This window comes from Colius striatus, chromosome 8 (assembly GCF_028858725.1).
Source record: "Colius striatus isolate bColStr4 chromosome 8, bColStr4.1.hap1, whole genome shotgun sequence".
Lineage (NCBI taxonomy): Eukaryota > Metazoa > Chordata > Aves > Coliiformes > Coliidae > Colius > Colius striatus.
Genome location: NC_084766.1, coordinates 25,279,411 through 25,299,717, shown reverse-complemented (window position 1 = coordinate 25,299,717; position 20,307 = coordinate 25,279,411). Strand labels below are relative to the sequence as shown.

Sequence of the window (20,307 nt, the reverse complement as noted above, 5' to 3'; positions counted from 1 at the left end):
CTAGATCCTGAGATTCTAAAAGACCATTTATCATATGCATGTGGTCTCTTATCGTGTACATGTGGTCTGTGTGGGCTAGATGATCTCTAAAAGTCCCTTCCAACCCCCCTACCATTTTATTTTGGTAAGAGCAATCAAGTGATAGAAGGTCACCAGTGGAAAATAGCACTGGGGGATACTTTTGTTCTGGGACAAAGTCAATACAAAAGACTTTTCATTCACTGTGAAGAAGGAAACATCTTCTCAGTTTCTGCAGCTAGAAATATCTCAAAATATAAGACTTTGGATCAGCAGATCCAGTTTATTTTGGTTACATTTCTCAGGAGGTAACTGGAGGTAACACAGAAATTCATAGGATCATTGGACTTTGAATTTTTGGAATAGGGTTGAAATTTTTCAGTCTAGAAGAAAAATACTTTGAAAATATCCAGTAAAATATATCCAGGCACATCATAGTTTTCTGTGCCTGAGTGCAGCTATGCAGCAAGTGAAAGCTAGGATGGCATCTCTTCTGTTCCCTGTAGTGATAGTTCCTTTGTGCCAGGTGATGTGAACATCTGTTAAGTAAGGCTCAGCCTCTCAGTAATCCTGTTCAGATTTCTGTGGTTGCTCTCTGGGAGTTGCTTGCTGCAAGGTGCTGGTGTTGAATCACTCTTGGCTTTTAAGGAATCTGTCATATGAACTGTTTGAGAGAGGTACATTTGGGGACTAAAGTGTCTCAGCTTCCTACCCAATGCAAGAAGATAATCACAGAGTATAATCTGAAACAAAACTGTATTTGGTAAAGAAAATAATTACATTGTGATAACCTTTTGAGATTTAGGGGTTTTGCAACTGCCTTCCTGAAGAACTGTGAAGAACTTGATATAGTCTCTATTTCTCAGTGCAGAAAGAGTCTGTTATTCACCTACCCATTAGCCAACAAACCTCAAGAGGGATGTGGCTGAATATTCTGCAGGCCAGACTTTGTATCAAATCGATATCAGAGTTCCATTTCTGGTCCTCCTCCAAATAGATGGGGTAAATTGTCATGGTCTTGAGACACCAGCAAATGTTTATAAGTAGGATTTCAGCATGTCTCACGTGTTCTGCAGAACAGAGCCTCTTTGCAGCTGTTCAGTGAGGGACTGGAAATGGGAACTTTTAAAAAATTCACAGGCTGATCTTAGGAGCTGTTATCAAGAGATTATGAAGTTTCAAAACTGCTTTATTAGAGTAATCAGAAATGTAGAGAGAAGTAAATGAGTACACAAACCTTGAATAAGTTTCACCTGCCCAGCCAATTCCTCCAAAAGACAGTGACCTGAATCATCATTATTGAAAACGGTTTTTTTTAGCTGTTGTAACTTCCTAACTTTTTTTCACTGGTAAAAGATGTGAATGGCATTGCACTTGCTGCTTTGGGAACAGAAAAGATGTACAAATTACCTAGTAGGAACTTCAAAATTTGTGATGTATAGCTCTGCTGTACTTTAAACATTTTTTAAAGCTCTTAGACCTAGTTTACTGGGTGCATCCCAGCAACTGAGAGGATCTTGTCACCTGGTTTTCTCTCTTTTCCCACTTCCTTACTGTATATTTCAGAGAAAAATTCAGAGTGAAGTGTATCAGTTTTAAGTTGAAATAATACTTGTTGGAAGTGTTTTGTTTTGACATGGAGGATTTAAATAGCTGTGGACTTTTGTCTTTATTTAGCAACACTTACTGAAGCTTTGTGGTGCCTTAGACAAGCACATAAAGTCTGACATTAGGGAAGATGCAAGGCTGTTTTATCGATCCAAGGTAAGACGTACGTTAGGGTTTTGTGTGTTTTTCTGGATGTATGTTGTTCCTTTGTCCCACCCCTGGACATTCAAAGACTTCTTCATGGGTTTCTTCTGTTTCTGGTTTCTCTCTTTGCGTGTACATACATGTATGCCTGTTTTCATGCATTGAAAAATACTATTTTTGCTAACAACAGAACTCTTCAACAACTATAATTTTACTACTGGTAAAACTATTTTTCAGCACCTGTTCTGATTTTGGAGTTGAGGAGTGTTGATAGGCTCTTAGGTGTGTTAATAATCAGCTTACAACTATAAAGTGTGAACTTGTCTTCCATTTAGCCAGACATCTCAACTTTTACACCCACAGAGTTGCTGCATTTCTTTTCCTGGCAGTGCCTGATAGTTGACTCCACTTTTAAGAGCAGAGGCTACAGGCAAGGCAGGGTACAGGGGACCCAAAACCAAGCCTGTCTTGCATGTGTGCCTCTTATTTTCAAATTAGCGACTTAGTTCAAAATGTTGGGGATTTAAGCCAACAGGGTACATGATGCAGCACCATGCTTGGATAATGGCTTTTCATTTGCTTTGTGGGGTGGTACTTCCTGATCATAGTCCTGGTTTTGTGACTTTCATGCTTTGTAGCATGCTGTTGTAGCAAGCCAAAGCAGATCAGTGATAAAGTGACTGACCTCTGCTTTCAACACCCTTGGCTTCCTCAGCTTTAAATCAAGCACTGCAGATGTGTACATCCTTACATGAAAATCCTCTTAACAAGTTGCCTGGGATTTTTGTATCTCAGGTAACTTTCACTTTTGCTTCTATTGCCCCCACTGAGGTAAGGGGAAAACAGAGCAAGCTTTTCCCCTCATTTAATTTGTGCTGTACTGCAGTAACTTCAAGAGGACACCACTGTGCTGAGTTTAAACACAGCATATGATGCAAATCTCTCTTCTGAATGGCTTGGACTAAACACCTGCTTGTGGCTGGTGATGAAAAAGCCCATTTTTTTTGTATGAGGAATCAGTTTCAGCAGCAGCCAGCGCTGTGGAGTTGGCTTTTGTGATTGCAGTTGCAGGCACGTTTTCTAGGTGCAATCAGGACTTGTGAAACAAACCTAAGTCAGCCAAAGGATGAGGTAGATGTTTGGAAGCCAGAGGCCTTTGTGCTGATTCTAAGCACTTACCATGGGGAGTCATGTACTTGTAATGCATCTGTGTGGATGGAGTACATGACTTGGAATTCAGAGTCCCAAATTAAAGAGATCTAATTGGAGTTGAGGTGATACTTTGTCCCAGCTGTAAAATTGTTCCCTCCCAGTAACCCTTGGGTGTATCTGAGGCCCAGTGAGGTTGGGGAAGGGACAGAGGCAGAAATGCGGTAAGATTTGTAGCTTTTTTAACATACATGGCTAAAGTAATCAATCTGAATTTGCAGGTGAAAGACTTGGTTGCTAGGATATATGGCAAGTGGCAAGACATGATACAAACCACACGGCCTACTCAGGTACTGTAATGAAACCTTCTTCTGTCTTTTCATGTTGCAGGCTCATTTAACTAATTCTTTATCATTTGAAACCAGCATATTCTTTTGAAGAGATGTGGAATACACTTAGATGTATTAGAATAGATATTCATTACAATTCTTTGCTGGCTTCAGTGAAGCCAAGATTTCATCTTTATCCTCAAAAGTGCTGCTTTTGTAAATGGTTTATGTCATAGACTAAAATGCTAGCAGTGAGTCAATTCGGGGAGCCTGTCTCTGATTACAGTCATTAGCAGATGCTTTGAGAAGGATGCTGGGGCAGGAATGCAGTGATGCACTTCCTGCTGTGGTCCAGCACCCTGTGACTTGAGACTGAGTCCAAGGCTCTATCAACACTTGTTGAATTTCATGCAATGGTTAGGAAAAGCCTTTCAGGCTCTGTAAAAGTATGCAATAGTAAATAATGTCCTGATTAGTGCCTCATTAGTATTTGCCTTCCTGGTAACCTAGCTGCCCTTGGTGGAATAGGTGGGTAGTTTCTACCGGTAACCCAGAGTTCAGAGCTGTTTCTTCCAGTCTGGGATTGTAAGGTTTCTTTTGTAATGGGATCAAGCCAACTGTTTGAGTCTTGCCTTGGAGTATAAAGCTACCTGTCTTGGAAAAGCTTAGCTTTCCAGTAATGCAGTGTATCACTTCCATAAACAATACATTAAACATAAATGCTTGGTATTGGCTTCAGTTTAAAATTAAGCATTTGATGGTTAATTAATGTAACCAACCATTTTTCTGTCAAGACTACAAATTGCTCCCAGCAATGTGCAAAAAAGACATTGTGATATTTCCTGCCACAGAGGGGAAAGGGAGTTGGGCAGTAACAGTGTGGCGGCAGAGGCTGCTTAGGGATTGATGTGTTTTTCAGAGGTATTTGGGGTTGATTCACATACAGAGAGGCTGGCAAGTGTTTCCAAATAAAATCCTAAGGACTTGCTAGACATTGTGGTGACCCCAAGCAAAGTGCTTGCCTACTTTTTACTTCAGCTTTCTGACTTTATACTATTTTGCTTTTACTCTTCAGGGGAAGCTCCATGACTTCTGGGAGCCAGATCCATGAAATCTCACCTAGTTAAGGAGAAAGTAACAGAAAAACTCTGCAATCAAGGAGAAAGTAGAATGAGTGGTCAGAACAGAGGAATTCAGTCACCTGAGTTAGAACCTGATCTTCTTTCAGACAAATACCAGTAACGGAAGGACCTCATTTGATTAACATTGCTTCTGAAAAAATAAAGTGGGTAAACTGAAAAGAAGCCAGCTACTTCCATAGCCCTGTCTGAATTGGTTAGAAATACTTGGTCAGGTTGAAAGCTCAGGGAAGTTTTCTCCTTTCCATTTTGAATCACGAGGAGTATTTGAAAACCATATGTATTAGTTTTCCTTCCAGCACACACCCGTAAGTGTCGTTTCAGGATGATGGGAAAAGAGCTGCCCTGTGATGAGCAGTGTAAGTTCAGAATCAGTGTTAGACCTCCCCTGCTGTGAGGAGGTGGTTCAGAACTGGGCCAAAGAACAAATTTTGCAGAATCAACAAAACAGCATTGGTGTGACCATCCAGTGTACCCCAGAAGTCCAAAACACAGCAGTTGCGTGTGAACAAGTGACTGTTCTGTTCACTGGAGGGTGCAAACAGAGCTTAAGAGTGGCCATGCCCAAACAGGTGAAGGGGAAGTTTCTTTGCTCCATGGTTGTGTTTTTATCAAACAACAAGATAGAGTTTGCTATTACAGTGATGAATTTGTCTTCCTTATCCTGAGGTGCTAACTTATTTCTACAGTGGAAGTGACTGTGCAGAAACTGCTTCTCTAAAACAGAGTTATGAAATCTTATCCATCAGTGGTATTGTTGTACTGCTCTTAAAGAAAGAAACGTCTCTGTATTGGTTATGTGTCTCCTTTCTCTAAATGGAGAAAATACTGATCCTGAGTGTCAGCTCAGTGGAGATGTGGGGACATGAGCATTTGGCCCACCTGTGTAAAGCCACGTGAGCTCAAGTGTGAGCTGTTTGTGTAGGTATTGGGGAGAAACACCAGCTGGGATTCCCTTCACAACTGATGTTTTTATAAAAGCTCCATGTGCATTTTATAATTCTGCTTCTTTTTAATTTTGTAGGTTACCCTGTCTTGTCACATAGGATACACTCCCTGCCAGTTTCCATGATGAGAATGTAAAATAAGGCTAAAAAAACCCCACCAGCCCTTCAAATTTAAGTCTGTGTATTAAGTCTAAAGGAACTGCTATAGAGGGGACACCTGTCTCACAGGGAAGGTATTTTATTTGCATATTCATATGAAATGATCTGTGTCAAGTGTAGGAGAGCTAGTCTAAGGCCGCAGCATGATGTGCCCTTCACGGGATAATCAGCTTAGCTTTGTTCAAACAAAAGTTACCGTTCCTGCCAGGGGGAGAAAATCTCCTTGTTTTAAATCTCAATGTGTTATTTAAGAATTGGAAGAATCTACCTCAAAGGCTGTCTTTGTTTGGCAATAGAATTGCTTTAGGCTAAAAAAAACCCCATAAATTACCCGGTGTTCTATAGGTATGGCAATGCCATTGTCTGCCCAGCCTGTCTCTGCCAGCCCCATCAGCCTTCCCTCTGGTAGCAGTTGCTCACTCTGATGAATATATTGTATATAATTTTATTCATGTTTATATTTTTTTCTGACTGATGTATAAAGTTTAAAGGCAATTGCAGATGATGTTTACTGTATGAATGTGTATATATTTTCTTACCCTGTAAAGTTGAAGTCGCTGTCCTGTGTATTTTGGAGAAGGAAAGGGGAGGAGTTTAGATGAACAGCTTTTATACTGCAGTTCAAAGCACACTGAAACTGCTGAGGTCTGGGGTTTTGGGGTTTTTGTTTTTCCAGATGAAATAACCACTTTGATATTAACTCTTATTTAATAGAACAATGAAATAATAAAACCAGACATGCTTTTCTAATTAAACACCCCTGGACAAAATAGGCATACTTCAGCCCTGTTTCACCCAAAAGAAAAGGGCTGCAGGTCCTATTTTGGTCTTAAAACACACGCTGTCATGTTTGGGTTTGCAGCTGATTACCTTACTATAAATGGAGAAAAGCCTTGGAAATCATTCTTAGCTCAGCCAGTCCTGTTTTCATGCTTCATGTCTGTGTGTACATTCTGGCGTTTTCCCCTCTCTCTCTTTCCTCTCCGCCCTCCCCCTCCTGCTTCGTCTGGACTCTTCTTCCATCTGTTTCGTAACAGAGCAGTAATTCCCCAGTTGCTTAAGTCTAGACGTGGGGTGAATTGGAGCTCCTGGGTATCCGTGTGGAGGTGAGCCCAAAGCACCTCCGTGGGGGCTTTCCTGGGGCTCGATGAGCTGAGCTCTGCTCCAGGACTCCTGGAGATGAAATAGCAAACCTGCTGCTCCTCGTGTTCTGCCGACTCATTTCCTGGCCCCCAGCCAGAGGTTACATGCATGGGAAACGGCTGTTTGCACAGTACATGTCCTAACTGTTTGGGTTGTCTTCAGATAAGCATTTTGCACTGAGGTTTCTCTTTTGATATTACGTTGGCTGTATTAAGAGCCATTTTATCTCATTTTATGTGAATTTAGGTGCACTTTATTGCAGTAATCGCAGACAGAAAAATTAAAGGTTGACTATAAAATACACATTTGTGACTCTGCCTTATTTTTGGTATGTTTTCTGACAAGCCTCTGTATGGCTTAAAACTAAAAAAGCTGCTGCCTTGAAGAAACCTTGCAGTGAAGCTGTATGCACATCTCCTGTCCTCACTGCTCCTGCTGTGGGGCTTGGGGATGGAAGGGTGTTTCAGAGGAGATTAATGACCTGCAGGTAGTTCTGGCTGCAGGTCAGGAGGAGGTGTAAGCTGCAGTGAAGGACCAGCTGCAGGAGCTCACTGAACTCCCCAAAGCTGATATATAGTCCAATTGAGAACACCTTTAGGGAGCACAGGTGACTGGAGCACAAGTGTGCAGTTGCTGTTGGTGCAGCAGCTGGTGAGGGTGCTATGGGATAGGATTTTAGAGGCAGCATTTTGGTGTGGAAAAAGACCTTTGTTTTTTTATATTGAGGGAGGACTCGTTGATTCCCCAGAGGCTGTGCTGCCATTCAGCGGGATCTTGACCGGCTTGAGAGCTGAGCAGAGAGGAACCTCATGAGGTTCAACAGGACAAGTGCAGAGTCCTGCGCCTGGGGAGGAACAACCCCCTGCACAGGCTGCACCAGTACTGCAGCAGTATGAACTGCTGAAGAGCAGCTCTGCAGAGAGACCTGGGAGTCCTGGTTGGTAATAAACTAACCATGAGCCAGGAATGTGCCCTCATGGCCAAGAAGGCCAATGGCATCCTGGGATGCATCAAGAAGAGTGTGGGCAGGATGTTGAGGGAGGTTCTTCCCCCCTCTACTCTGCCCTGGTGAGGCCTCATCTGGAGTCCTGTGTCCAGTCCTGGGCTCCTCAGCTCAAGAGGGACAGGGAACTGCTGGAGAGAGTCCAGAGCAGGGCCACCAAGATGATCAGGGGACTGGAGCATCTTTCATATGAGGAAAGGCTGCGGGAACTGGGGCTGTTTAGTCTGGAGGAGACTGAGGGGTGATCTTATTAACATATATAAATATCTAAAGGGTGGGTGTCAGGAGGTTGGGACAGCACTTTTTCAATGGACAAGGGGTAATGGGATGAAGCTGGAACACAAAAAGTTCCATTTAAACATAAGAAAAAACTATTTCGCTGTTGAGGTGAGGGAGCCCTGGCACAGGCTGCCCAGAGGGGTTGGGGAGTCTCCTTCCTTGGAGGTCTTCAAGACCCACCTGGACATGTTCCTATGTGACCTGATCTAGGTGAACCTGTTTCTGCAGGGGGGTTGGACTAGATGATCTCTAAAGGTCCCTTCCAACCCCTATGATTCTGTGATGCTGCAGTGCTAACTTTCTCAGCACAGCAAAGGCAGGACTGTCTCCATCACAGGTGTCTGCTCAGCAGCGTGTGGCAGCCAGCTCTGGCTCTGGGAGGTGACCTAGCACCTGGGCTGTCAGAGAGAGACTGCACCTGCACTTGGAGAGTTCAAGCAAGCTTACACAGAGGGTTCTGCTGACCCTGTCACTGTCAGGAACACCTCCAGCCACATTACTGACACCACTGGTCTTGTGTGTTTTTCTTGTTTCCCAGGTGAGGTGTAGGTACAACATAGTACCTGGGTTTGGGTGTTGTTTTAATTCCACTGGTTTCTAGCATTGGTGTGACTTTGATTTGCTCCTTTCAGGGGGACAGGAAAGGGTGCTGCTGGAGGTGACCTCAGTAATTCTTCTGGGGGCTCATTCCCAGGGCTTAGGAGAAGTTTGGAAACTTCTCGCCTGGGGAGCACCCGCTGTGGGAGGGTAGCAGCTCTGGGCACTGACATACCACTGCCTGTTTCTGCACCCTGAAAAAGAGAAAAGGCTCTTTGGACTGACTGGTGGGGGGCAGAGAAGAGGCTTCATGAGCTTGTAAGAGCCTCACTTGGAGCTCCAAAGGAGTTGCCTGGAGAGGGTGGACAATCTGGAGTGGATTTAGCTCGTTCCTTGTGGGTTATCAGAACACTTTTAATGCTGTTCAAATTGCCTTTCTCCCATCTTGCCCCCGGGCTGTGAAATACCTTGATGTTCTGCCTGGTGGATGTCTTGCCAGCTTTACTGGTGGGGCCTCTCCTTATCTAGTGTTGAAAAGGGTTTTCAGTGCTGGAGGATGGCGTGGGCTGCTGATAGGGAGAAAGTAAATTCCTCAAAGGGCTTCTCCTTGCAGAAGTGCTTTCAGTTTTGCCTGACTGATGCGTTTTTCAGCCAGCACTTCCTTGCCTTTGCAGTAAGGAATTTGAAAGGGAATATGTTATCTGGTATCAAAAGGAGGGCTGGGTGGTGAGAGAGGAAAAGCATCCACGTCTTCCCATCTTGATCTTTCGGGCAGGATGCTGAAAGCCTGTCCCCATACTTGCAGGCTGCTGGTTAAGATGGATTTGCAGGTGGCTTTTAAGTGGCGTTTGAGACGTTGTCCTTTTCTGAATGCCTACCCGTCTCTGTGTGCTGAGCTGCTGCTCATGTTTCATCTCTCTCAGCCTCCCTGCCACCTCCCAGTGCCCTGTGGGGAGGTCATAGGGGAGGGGATGGAAACTCCGACTGGAATCGTTCCCTTTGTTGTCATCAAGGCGTCTTTGCCGTCAGCCTGAGGGGAGACCTAAAGCTTTTCAAGGCAGGTTTGGCCCGTATGGTGTGTAGGGGAGGGCACCTCACAGGGCCATTTTCACACACCCTTGGGTTTGCATTCAGCTGCAGCAGCCTGGAGCCGGGCGAGCGATGCCTCTTCCCTCTCCCAGAGAAAAGCAGAAAAGGGTAAACAGATTTATTCTTTTTGCTGCCTTTGTGCTATAAGAGGGACTCCTTCACCCAGCAGCCAGTGCTGGGAGCTGGGGCTGGGCTTGCTGGGCTCCGTGGCTCTGCCTCTGAGGCTCGGGCTCGCCTCTCTCAAGGATGAAAGTGCTGGCTCTCGGCACGCAGGCAGGAGCAGGGGGCGCAGGCAGGAGCAGGGGGTCTCACTCCACGCAGACCACCAGGCTGTGGCTGCAGTCAAAAGAATAGCTTCAAGCTACCAGACCGGGGGGGGGGGGGGGGGGGGGGGGGCGGTGGGATTGCTGGGGAAGGGATGGCCGGGCGTGAAGTGCTTTATTCAGGCTTTTCTAAAGGCAGTGCAGGGTGGCTGTGGGCTCTTCGGGCAGTGTGGGTCAGGCTCTCAGACACACTGGTGTGCCTGCTGGAAACTGAACCTGTGCCCCTTGCCCTGCCCCGGGCTGCAGGGCGAGGCCTGGCAGCAGAGGATGCTGAGAGGCTGTGCTGACACCAGCTCTCGTGGGTGTTTGTGGAGTGCCGCCTCCCTCCCTTGTGCACTAACCTATTTTTTTCAGTATCTTGGGCCCCAGCATTGTTATGGTATGGTTTGCACAGCACAACGTGTTTTTTTTCCCCCCTATCCAGTTGATTTGCTGTGATTAGCCCATTTTTCCTCCTGCCCTCATTCTGTTTCTCCCCTCAGAACATCGTTTGCTGAGAAACTGTGTCAGCCTTCCTCCTAATTGAGAGTCTGGCAGGAGCCAGCGCCACAGTCATTGTGGAGATGACGCCTCCAGTTTGGAGCTGACAGTAAGTTGGGGTGCTGTGGGGGGTAGCTCGGTGCTGGGGGTGTGGGGGTGCTCTCTGAGCAGGGCAGGGGGACCCACGAAGAGCCCAACCCAGGAGCAGGGAGTGCCCTGGGCACATCCCAGCTGGGGTGTTTAAACTGTGTCCTCTGGAGAAGCGGCTTCAGGAATGGTGAAATTGTGGGTTATATCACAGGTTTAGCCCTTTGGGAGGGAATCTGCATGTGTGTGTACAGGACAGGAATAAATTGCAGTGGCTCTAAGTCAGCAGCGTCTCTCCAGCTCAGAAATTGTTGTAATGTTGGAAAGTAAGATGGGGAGCTCGACAATTGAATGGCCTAAAAAAGGGTAAATACAGAGAAGTCATTCAGTGGTGCTTTGTAATTTGGCTTCATACTTTGTAGTTCCTTTTATTAGCAAGAAGGCTCAAAGCAAACAAAAGGAGACAGGAGCTGAGGATCTGCTTGCCTCAGGATGTCGCAGATGCTAAAAGCTTAGAGATTCAAAGAGCATTTTGCAGCAGAGAAATCCATCAGGGTCTATGAAATCACAGCAGCCATCCCTGCCAGGCTGAGCAAGCCTTGAGCTGCTGATCCCTGGAGGGTGCAGCGTGTGCTGGGGAGGTACCTCAGGCATCCGTCCTGCTCCTGTACCCCCTGCAAGGCGTCAGGAGTTGGGTGCAGCGTGGTGGGCCGCCTGTGTGCTTCACCTGCATGGCCGAGGGATTTCATGTTGCGTCATCTGACAGTTTCCAAACTCTGTTGTGTGCATGGTCGTGTCACTCCTTCCCCTCCTGAGACACGAGTTGCTGCTGAAGGTGCTGCTCTGAAGGCCCCTAGTGAGGTGTATGGGATCAAATGTCTCATGTGGCTGAAGGAAAGCCGGTGGCTTTTTTTGATCTTTCTAATGACACTGCAGGCGAGACCAGGAAAACAAGCCATGTGGGTCAGGAGCTCCAGCCAAACAATAACACCCGAGCAACCACACGCCAAAGCTGACCTTCCTCTCCCCTCCCACCCCATCCATAGATGTTTTCAGCCAGGGAGGAATTAAAATAAAAGCTCGGAGGAGTTTGGTTTGGGTTTGTTTTTGTTTAATCTTTCCCGTGTGGTCCGTTCAGAACAGATCAGCATTTCCTCTCTCTTGGCTGCTTTGTCAGATTTGCCTCTTGGGGGCAACCTCACCCTGCTCCAGCTGGCAGCGGGGCTTCTGGTGCTGCCAAGACAAAAGGGAGTTCAACCTGCTTGGAAGATGGTGACTCAGTGCACATCTCTCCCAGCCTTTGCATTATCTGATCGTTTTTGGCAATCGAGGTCATTGTTTACTGAAAGGATTTTAGGAAAGGCTTCGAGGTTGGCTTTTCAGAAATGATGTGACCTGTTCTTCAAGGTCCCATTCCGGGCCTGGAGTCCTTCAGGGTTTCCCCTGCCCTGCTTGTCCTTTGCAGAGAGGAGGGTGCCAGGGAAGGACATATGCGTTGTGGCTCTGGTCTAATGGACAGAGCATAAATCTGTGTGAGGAAGATTTACAGTGATGTCCCTGCTTGTCTTTTGCCTGGGATCCCTTGGACAGTCACAAAGCCCATCAGCACTGCATGTGTCCTGGCTTGTATACAGGGGAGAGAGCAAACAGTGCTCCAGCTCCGTTTCAGCCCCGTGTTCCTGAGCAGGCGTCTCATACGAGCCCTGGCCATAAATAACCATTTGCATTTATTTCAAGGGCGTTGAGGTATATGGTGGAATAAAGGGAGTATTATTCATGCTTCGTGCTGTGGTTCCTAATGGTACTTTACACACTGATATGACCTACAAAGCTTGTTGTTTCCTGCCTGCAGTGCTCTGATGTTCTTCCTACCCTGAGGGTCAGAAATTAGAAGAGTAAATGATGGTGACGGGTGTCTTGCAAATCCCCGCTCCCTCGCCTTGGCAGTGTCCTCGCTGAGGAGCAGCTCAAAGCAGAGGCAGAGGGGGAAGCCAACGGGGTGGCCTTCGCCTGAGATGTGAGGGCAGGTCCATTTATCCCTATTCCTGTTTCACCTTCTCCCCCAGGCGCAGGGGTGCAGCTGGGGCTGGGTAGGAAGGTTGGCCCAGGCCCAAGGCACGCAGGAACTCCCCTCAGGAAAACACCTGGAGCGAGCAGGGTTAACCACGTACCCTGGAGCTTAGGGAGCTACCCCAAAAAAAGGCACAGGAGTGGGTGCAGGACGTTGCAGCCTGTTTCTGCCTAATGAAGGACTGAGTCAGCCCTGCTGGGACAGCAACTCCTGGCTCCAACCCGCCTGAGCACTCAGCCTCAGCGACCGCCCAGCTCATTAACCTGGCCCTCCGGCACTCGCTCTGCTGGCCTTGCACTGTCCTTCTAACAGCTCTCTCTTCTTCTTTCTTTCTTTTCAGTTTTTTTTTAATTTTTAATAAAGGTAAATTAGCTGTATGGATATGCAGGAACATGAATCAAAGGAATCCATCCGACTCTCAAACATACCATTTGTGCAGAGGTGTGCTAAAGCACTGGGCTGTGGTGGATGCAGCCTGCTCGGAAAGCACCTGAGGACAAAAACTGCTTGTAAGGCATCTCACCACAGCTTCCCCAAATCTGCTTATGTAGGGGGAGGAAAAAAAACCCAAACCCAAAAATAACGAGTCTTGGAATACATTAACTCAGCTGAACAGTACAAGGAAGCAAAGAAGCAAATCAGTTCCCGAAGGCTGTGGAGAAAATCCCCTGACTTAGGGCTGCAGAGCAAGGTTGGATACACTTAGCAGAGTTACGTTTCACCTGAAATATTCAGAGCACTTCAAGTGCTCTGTGTATCTGAAGAGCCCACCAAAAATCTGCTTAGGAGGAGGTTTTAGAGGAACCCTGGGCTCATGCCAAGCTTTTGATGGGTTAACCCAGAGAAATGCAAGGGAAGGGTAAGAAAGACTCTGGCCTCCAACACAGGGAGGCAAAAATTACCATGTGCTGAATGCCAGGCTGCTTTTGGGACACGTGCTGATAGATCTGTTCTTTGGAGGGGGATGTTTCCATGGCAAAACAATCATCCTAAATGGCACTGTAGCTCAGCAGAGGTGTGGCAATGGCCCCAGGGACCATCTTCCTGTTCCATTCTGAGCATCCCTCGAGGGCAGGTGGGTGCAGGAGGGCCAGGAGTAGGTTGGGGCAGCTCTCCCTGCAGAGCTGGGACCCTGCTGGTGAGGCTGTTGGCTCAGGGCTTTTCAGTCCTTTCTGAGTTTAAAAGAAAATTACAGCAACAGGCAAGCTTGAAATAGCTTGTTTTATCTCAGCAGATAAACAACTTGCTTTGAGCATCATTGTCACTCAGGCTAAGTTACTTTTGAGATGGTTTTAGTGATGGGGTAATGTTTCTCAGTTGCTCATTGTGCATCACCCTGTTGGGGGACAGTCCGTCTGTAAAGACCAAGGCCTCCCTCGGATATGGTGGTTGCTCTTCCTGACATTGGTTTGGTGTAGTGGTTGGTATGTGATTCCTTGTGCTGGAGGTGTTTTCAGCTACATTTACACGTACAAGCTCTTCTCTTTGCATAAGGGGAGATGCTGGCTGTGCGATGCTGGCTGTGCCTGGAGCAGCGGGAGGTCAGGCACGTAGAGGAGAAAGTCTGGGCGATGGAAGGTGACAGTCCAAATCCTGTCTGCACTAAGGTTGACATGACCACAGGGCCAGAGGGATTTTAACCTGTTCTGGATTACCCCTTCCTTTCCCCTGGCTTGTAATGCACAGCACAGAGAGCTGTGACTTGCAAAACGATCCCAGTGGGGACAGGGTTTGCGACATCAGCCATGCAGGTTGCCCCAGATCCCTGTTTCCAAGGCAGGCGCAGTGCTCATGCTCGTTCCTGAAGGCAGCCTTTCAGCCACTCGTCCTCCCCAGCTCCGGGTTTTGCAGCGCTTCTAGGAGATGTATTTTTAAATCCGAGCTCATAAATTTTGGAAGCTCCTCTTCTTTCCCCACCCCCTCTCCCCATCAAAGTGTCAGAGCTGAAGAAAAACTGTGAGAGTGATGGATGCAGCCAGCTCTGCTTTCCACGTCCTGCCCGTGTGCAGGGGTTATTTACTGCACTGCTCCCGTTGTCTGTCCTTTGGCGGTGGCGATGGCAACGGGTTTTGGGGGCTGGGAAGGAGAGGCAGCCTGGGGAGAAGGTGCTTGGGCAGAGAGGCTCAGACGGCTCAAAGAGGAAGCTTTGGGGATGTGGGTCCTCATTGGCAGCTTGGCACAGAGGGTGGATGCTGGAGGCCATTGTACCCTCCTGGCTTTAGCTCTGGAGAGTGCAGATTGGCTCAACCAAAAGGGCAGCTCTTAAAAGCCACTGGTGTTGCCTCAGCCCCTGTGCAACCCCATGGATGGATGCATGTTCCTCCTTTTGGCAGTGTGCAGCAGAGACCCATCCTGCTATGCAGGGAGAAATTCTGTGTCCCAGCTGCCGAAACAGAGATCCCCCTCTGTGGTCCCTGACCAGGCTGGAGCCCATCTGCTTTTACTGGGAGCAGCTGGGATGACAGAACCATAGAATGGTAGAGGCTGGAAGGGACCTGTAGATCGTCCAGTCCAACCCCCTGCTAAAGCAGGTTCACCTCCATCAGGTCACACAGGAACGTGTCCAGGCGGGTTTGGAAACCTCCAGAGAAGGAGCCTCCACCCCCTCCCTGGGCAGCCTGTGCCAGGGCTTCCTCAGCCTCACAGGAAAGAAGATTTTCCTCGTGTTTAAGTGGAACTTTTTGTATTCCAGTTTGTGTCCATTACCCCCTGTCCTGTCACTGGGCAGTACAAAAAAAAAGTATCACTCCATTCTCCTGACATCCACCCTTTAGGTACTTTTAAGTGTTAATGAGATCTCTCCTTAGTCTTCTCCAGGCTGAACAGCCCCAGGTCTTGTAGCCTTTCCTCATAAGAAAGACGCTCCAGTCTCATGATCAACTTGGTAGCCCAGAGGCAGGTAGGCAGAGGGGTTGCTGGCATCCAGCTGAGCCAGCCACTTCTCCTAGGGCTGGAGCTGTGGCTCTGCCCCTTCCCTGCCTGTAGCCACCCTGGTTCTGCTCTAGTCCCAGAACTGTGACAAGACACTGGGTCAAGCTCCAAAATGCCACTCTTGGCTCTCCAACGGGATTCCCAGCAGCTGTTGGCATTTGCCCCCATGCTGCAGGAGCATCCCGAAGCAGCCCTGCCTGGTTGAAAGGCAGGTCAGGAGCCTGCCCTCCCTCAGCCCCAGCAGCCCTTTCCCTGCAGATGTGCTGCCGACAGATCCCGAGCCAGGCTGATGCCTTCCCCTGGCTCAGAGGGGTTTGCAGACAAGCCAACCAAACCCCACCATCTCCCTGTGTGAGCTCCTGGCCTCCACGAACTCCGGCGTGTGTCTCGCAGCCGGGCTTGTGGGAACAGATCGGAGGCTGCTGTGACTCAACTGCTTCTCCCCTGAGAAAATCCACCCTGGCACCACGCTGTGCTCTGTGGCTGGGGCTGCTGGCACCTGGCAGCCTTCATCAACAAACAGCCTCGGGCGAAACATCCCCATTTCCACTGCCAAGTGCTTACAGGGGATCTCATCTTGCGGGAAGTCGGGGCAGCAACTCTGCTGCTGTACTGAGCTGGGGCGAAAAGTCCTGTCCTTCCCCAGAACTGAGCCCTGGGCTGGAGTGGGTGCAGCTGGAGCTGGCTGTTCAGCTGCCTTCTGGCCTGCCTCTGCCTTCTTCCAGCTCCTTATAACTTTCTCAGACAAACTCTTCTGCAATTGTAATTTTCCCTGCTGGCTCTCAGCCCCAAGAAGCAGTGGTGTGGGCAGTTTGCTTGATGACTTGAAGGGAAGAGGCTCTTATGTTCTGTGCCCACTGGAATATATCTTTTCCCCTGAGGTTAATCTGTGGAGCATCACGCTTGGTCTGGCGAGTCCGTGATGCTCTCAAGAATCAAAGCTAAGCCTGGTGAGCATGCACTCAGCTGCCGGCAAGCCCTGAGTGCTGCTGCTGGGCTCCAGGCATCCCCCGTGGGTCTTCTTCATGCAGCACTGCTGGCCCGAAGCCCGGGCAGGCTGGTTCTGGGGCGAGCACCAAGACAGAGGGTGCCAGAGCAGTAAGGCTGACCCCACGGTGTGGGGCTGGTGTGCTCCTTGCTGGGCTTCTCCTCCACGGAGGCAGGCAGAGCAGGGAGGGATGGGGTGGCACAGAAAGGCCAGTTTGCTCCTTGTTACATTCTCATGTTGAAAGGGAAAGGGACCTGGCTTTCCGATGGTGGTTTTGACACTGTAACACACCTCTCGGCAGCACAGTGCGGGCTGGCACGGCTTTAGCATAAGTTTCACAACCCTTTTGTGGGTTTCATAAATCCCCAGCTGCTGGAGTGCTGTGATTTTGTAACACTCAGCTGCCTTTCAAACCAGTCTGGAGAGAGATTGAAACGGTCGGCCGCCTGCTGCCCCTCGGACCGCAAAGGCTGGCAAACCAAATCCCAAACACAGGTTTTATCTTGCTTTTCTTGCTCGGGGCGAGGGAAAGGTGTTTTCCTACCAAAGGTTGCAAAGCCTCATCAGCTCCATGGATCTGATAGACACTGACACCCATCCACGCCGCAACCCCAACACTGGGGGCTGTTGTGGTGTACAGCCCTGCCAGCCTGTTTCCTATTTAATGCTGGCTGTTATTCAGCCCCACTAAGTTGTTTGTATTTATGCTTCTGTCATCCATAGTGAAACCTTCTTCCTGGCCGAACCTGGTTCTCAGCAGTGGGAGTGGGGATGTGCAGCAGTGGGGAGGACAGGGGTCTCTTGCCAGTCACCCAGGACGTCCTCATGCATGGGGCATCCCCCGTGGTCCAGGCCATGCAGGGTGAACTTGAGAAGGGGCAAGGGGGCTGGAGCCTGGAGGCTGGCAGGTTTTGGGGCTGCAGGCAGGGTGGGAGATCCCTCGGAGCCCAGGGTGGGAGTGGGTGCTGAGCTACAACCAAGCCAGACAACTCTTCACCCCTGGCAGAGCCAGAGGCACAGCAGCGTCATGCATTAAGCAACATAGCGTGTGTCTTCTTGTGCTGTGCCAGGATTCTCTATGTCCCTCTAGGAAGGCTGCAGGCTGGCGGTGGCTGGAGAAACGTGTGTGGCTGGAGGTCTGGCAGGCAGCACACGGCAGCACCGCCATCCTGGGCACTGAGCTGCAGCCCCAGTGCACGCAGGTCACTGGCTCCCGGGCTGGGGGGAGCGCAGCGCGTGTGCTGGGAGAGCTGATCCGCACTAATCCCATCAATATTTCACGGTGCTGTGGCCCTGTTATAATTCCTCACGTCATCTGGGATGCCAGCTGGGACGGGGGTGTGGTGCCAAGTGAAACGTGAGAGCAGCTTCACCTCAGCTCCTTGGACATTGGAGGGGCAAAAGGGACTGGCTGTGAACATTTCTACCTGCTGCAGTGGGTAAGGGTACCTGGCAGAGATAGGTGAGCCCCAAAATGCTGCCTGAGCATGGGCATCCATCTGGCTTTGCTGTGTGCTGGAGTGGTGGGGCTGTGCTGTGATGAGCAGCTGACCATGGCATGGACAGAGCTGTGACATGGGACAGCCCCGCTCTGCCCCGTCCACTCTCTGTGGGACACGGTGTTTGACAACAAGAAATTAAACAGTAACTAGACCCTGGGCAGGTGATCAAGGCATTAAAGCATCTCCTTTTCCTAAAGGCCATTGGGATTAATGAGGAGAGAGCATTAAGGTTAAAATCTCCTCGCGTGGCCACGGAGAGGAGGGTTTGCCCAGGACACCTTGCTCTGGGCTGGGACAGGGTCTGCAAGGCTGCTCTTGATGGCAAATTCCCCTTCCAGCATCTTGCTGGCCCTGGGTTGAGGTTGGAGCACAAGCATGACCTCCTGGCTTGGCAGTACCGCTCTTGGGGGCACAGGGTGTGGGAGAGGGTCGGGTCTGGTTCAACTGCCGCCCGTATCCCCCCCTGGCCCTTGGGAAAGCCCGGCAAATAAGAGCAAGGCCCAGGCCTTCAAACTCGCAGGGCCCTGAATTCCTTCAGTTAATCTCACGGGGGCAGCAGAGCAGGAGAAGGCTCTGAAAATAGATCTGGTTCCAGCTGCCGATGACTCGTTAATTAATTAAAGCCTCACAAGCTCAGGCCTGTAAATACGCAGCGCTGGCCGCGCCAGGCTCCGCTCGCTCTTTGCTCATGCACTAATTACCCCCCTGCGAGGCCAGGAGCTACCGCAGCTCCAGCTCTGCTGGGCTCGGCTCGCAGCCATGTGGGAGGGTGCCCGCCAGCGAGGATCGCTGTGGGACGGGACGGGCGCAGTGCCCTGCAGAGGGAAGGAGCCTTGGGCAGCCCTGTCTCAGCCCTGGCGCCCCCTTGCCCAGCGCTCACGGACCCGTCTCTCCCCATAACCAGCCCCGCAGCCTCCAGCTGCGCCTCTGCTAAGGTAGGGGATGGGGTTGGGAGTGGATGTGGGGGACTGGTTGCCTCGCAGCACCCAAGCTCCCTGTCCCGGAGTACGACAGGCTGGCAAAAAGCGTTCTTGCTTTGCTAGCAGCGCCTGCTTCTTCAGCCTGCTCTCCTGCTGCCTGCACAGCACTTGGGGGCCAGCTGGGCAGGGCTGCGGGTGGCCCCAGCTCCCGGAGCAGTGCCTGGGCATCCCACTTCCGTGGGGTGGGCGGCGAGGTGGGGCACTGTGAGGCGTGGAGGAGATGCTGGGGCTTTGCCCAAGGATAGGAGGAAATGGTCATTAGCTGCTGGAGTGTACAGAAGGACAAGGGGCACTGGAAGAGGTGTCTCTGCTCTGCTTTCCTGGGGTCCCTGGGAGTGGGGACAGGAAATGGGTCCTGGCATCTCGTGCCAGACAAGGAGATGGTGGGTGCTTGGTGTGTGTGCACATGGATGACAGGAGCCAGCCTGTCTGCAGGAGCACCCAGAGGGGTCCCTCCTCAGCTGAGACCCATCAGAGTATAGGGACCGGGGGGATTCAAGCCTCTGCTGCTCTCTCATGGCCTTTTTAAGGAGGCAAGACCCTGGCAGTCAGAGGTCTTGCGAGTGATACGTTAGCTGGGATCCCCACAGTAGCACCTTGGCCCTGCCACTCTTACCAAACCTAAAAGGTCCAGGTGGTGGTGAGATCCCAGCTGGAGCTGCCTCTCATCCCCAGACAATGTTCAGCAGCTTCACAACCTGCTTGACTCTATGCCCTGCTGTGGATCTGACTCTAGGTCTGGCATGTGTGGAGTCAGGGTGGCCTTTGTCCCTTTCTTGGAGACTTCACCCGGTGTGGACTAGAGGGGATGAGCCAACATCCAAAGGTGCTGGTACTGGAACTGAGTACCACGTGGCTTTAACCATAGGCTGGCCAGCAGCCACCCTGCCAGCTTTGGGAGCCGTAATCCGGTGTGTGCAGGTACAGCACCTCTCCACCTCCCGCTCCAGCTGATTTCCAATTGCCCTAGATCCAACCTGCTGATTACATGCAGCACTCGGGGTTTTTGCTTTCAGGAGGCCTGCCGCGGGGCTGTGGCAGGGGAGGAGGGAGGCTTGGCCAGGTGCTGAGAGCTTGCGAAAGGAAAGCAAACGCAGGCCTGGGCCTGGCAGCTCCTGCCTGTGGGGAGGAGCCGCAGAAGCCACCCAGGACAAAAAGCCTCCACGCAGGGCCCCGAAGAAACCATTGCCTGCCCGTGTTTCCAAACAAGCTTCCACCATAGAGGCACGTGCTAATGGGAGGGGGAAGCCGGGGCCCGGTGCCCGTGCCAGGCGTGCGCTGCAGGGTGCCGGCGGCCTCGGCGGGCAGCGTGGCGCTGGCTGAGCGGCTGTGCTGTGCCGGGTCAGCACGGCGGGGTGACGCTTATCTGCGTTCCCTAACGCTCTTCTAATAGTTACAAGC

The 20,307-nt window shown here is 50.1% G+C and overlaps 1 protein-coding gene across 1 annotated transcript in view; it reads left to right on the top strand.

Moving 5' to 3' along the window:
* SLF2 (SMC5-SMC6 complex localization factor 2) overlaps positions 1–6,923 on the top strand; it is a 31,142-nt gene extending 24,219 nt beyond the window's left edge. Inside the window, exons 18-20 of the mRNA XM_062001571.1 lie at positions 1,696–1,782; positions 3,201–3,269; positions 4,324–6,923. Coding sequence (XP_061857555.1) covers positions 1,696–1,782; positions 3,201–3,269; positions 4,324–4,359 — 192 coding nt within the window. The 3' untranslated portion in view covers positions 4,360–6,923. The remainder of the gene's footprint in view (positions 1–1,695; positions 1,783–3,200; positions 3,270–4,323) is intronic.
* The last annotated feature ends 13,384 nt before the right edge of the window (positions 6,924–20,307 follow it).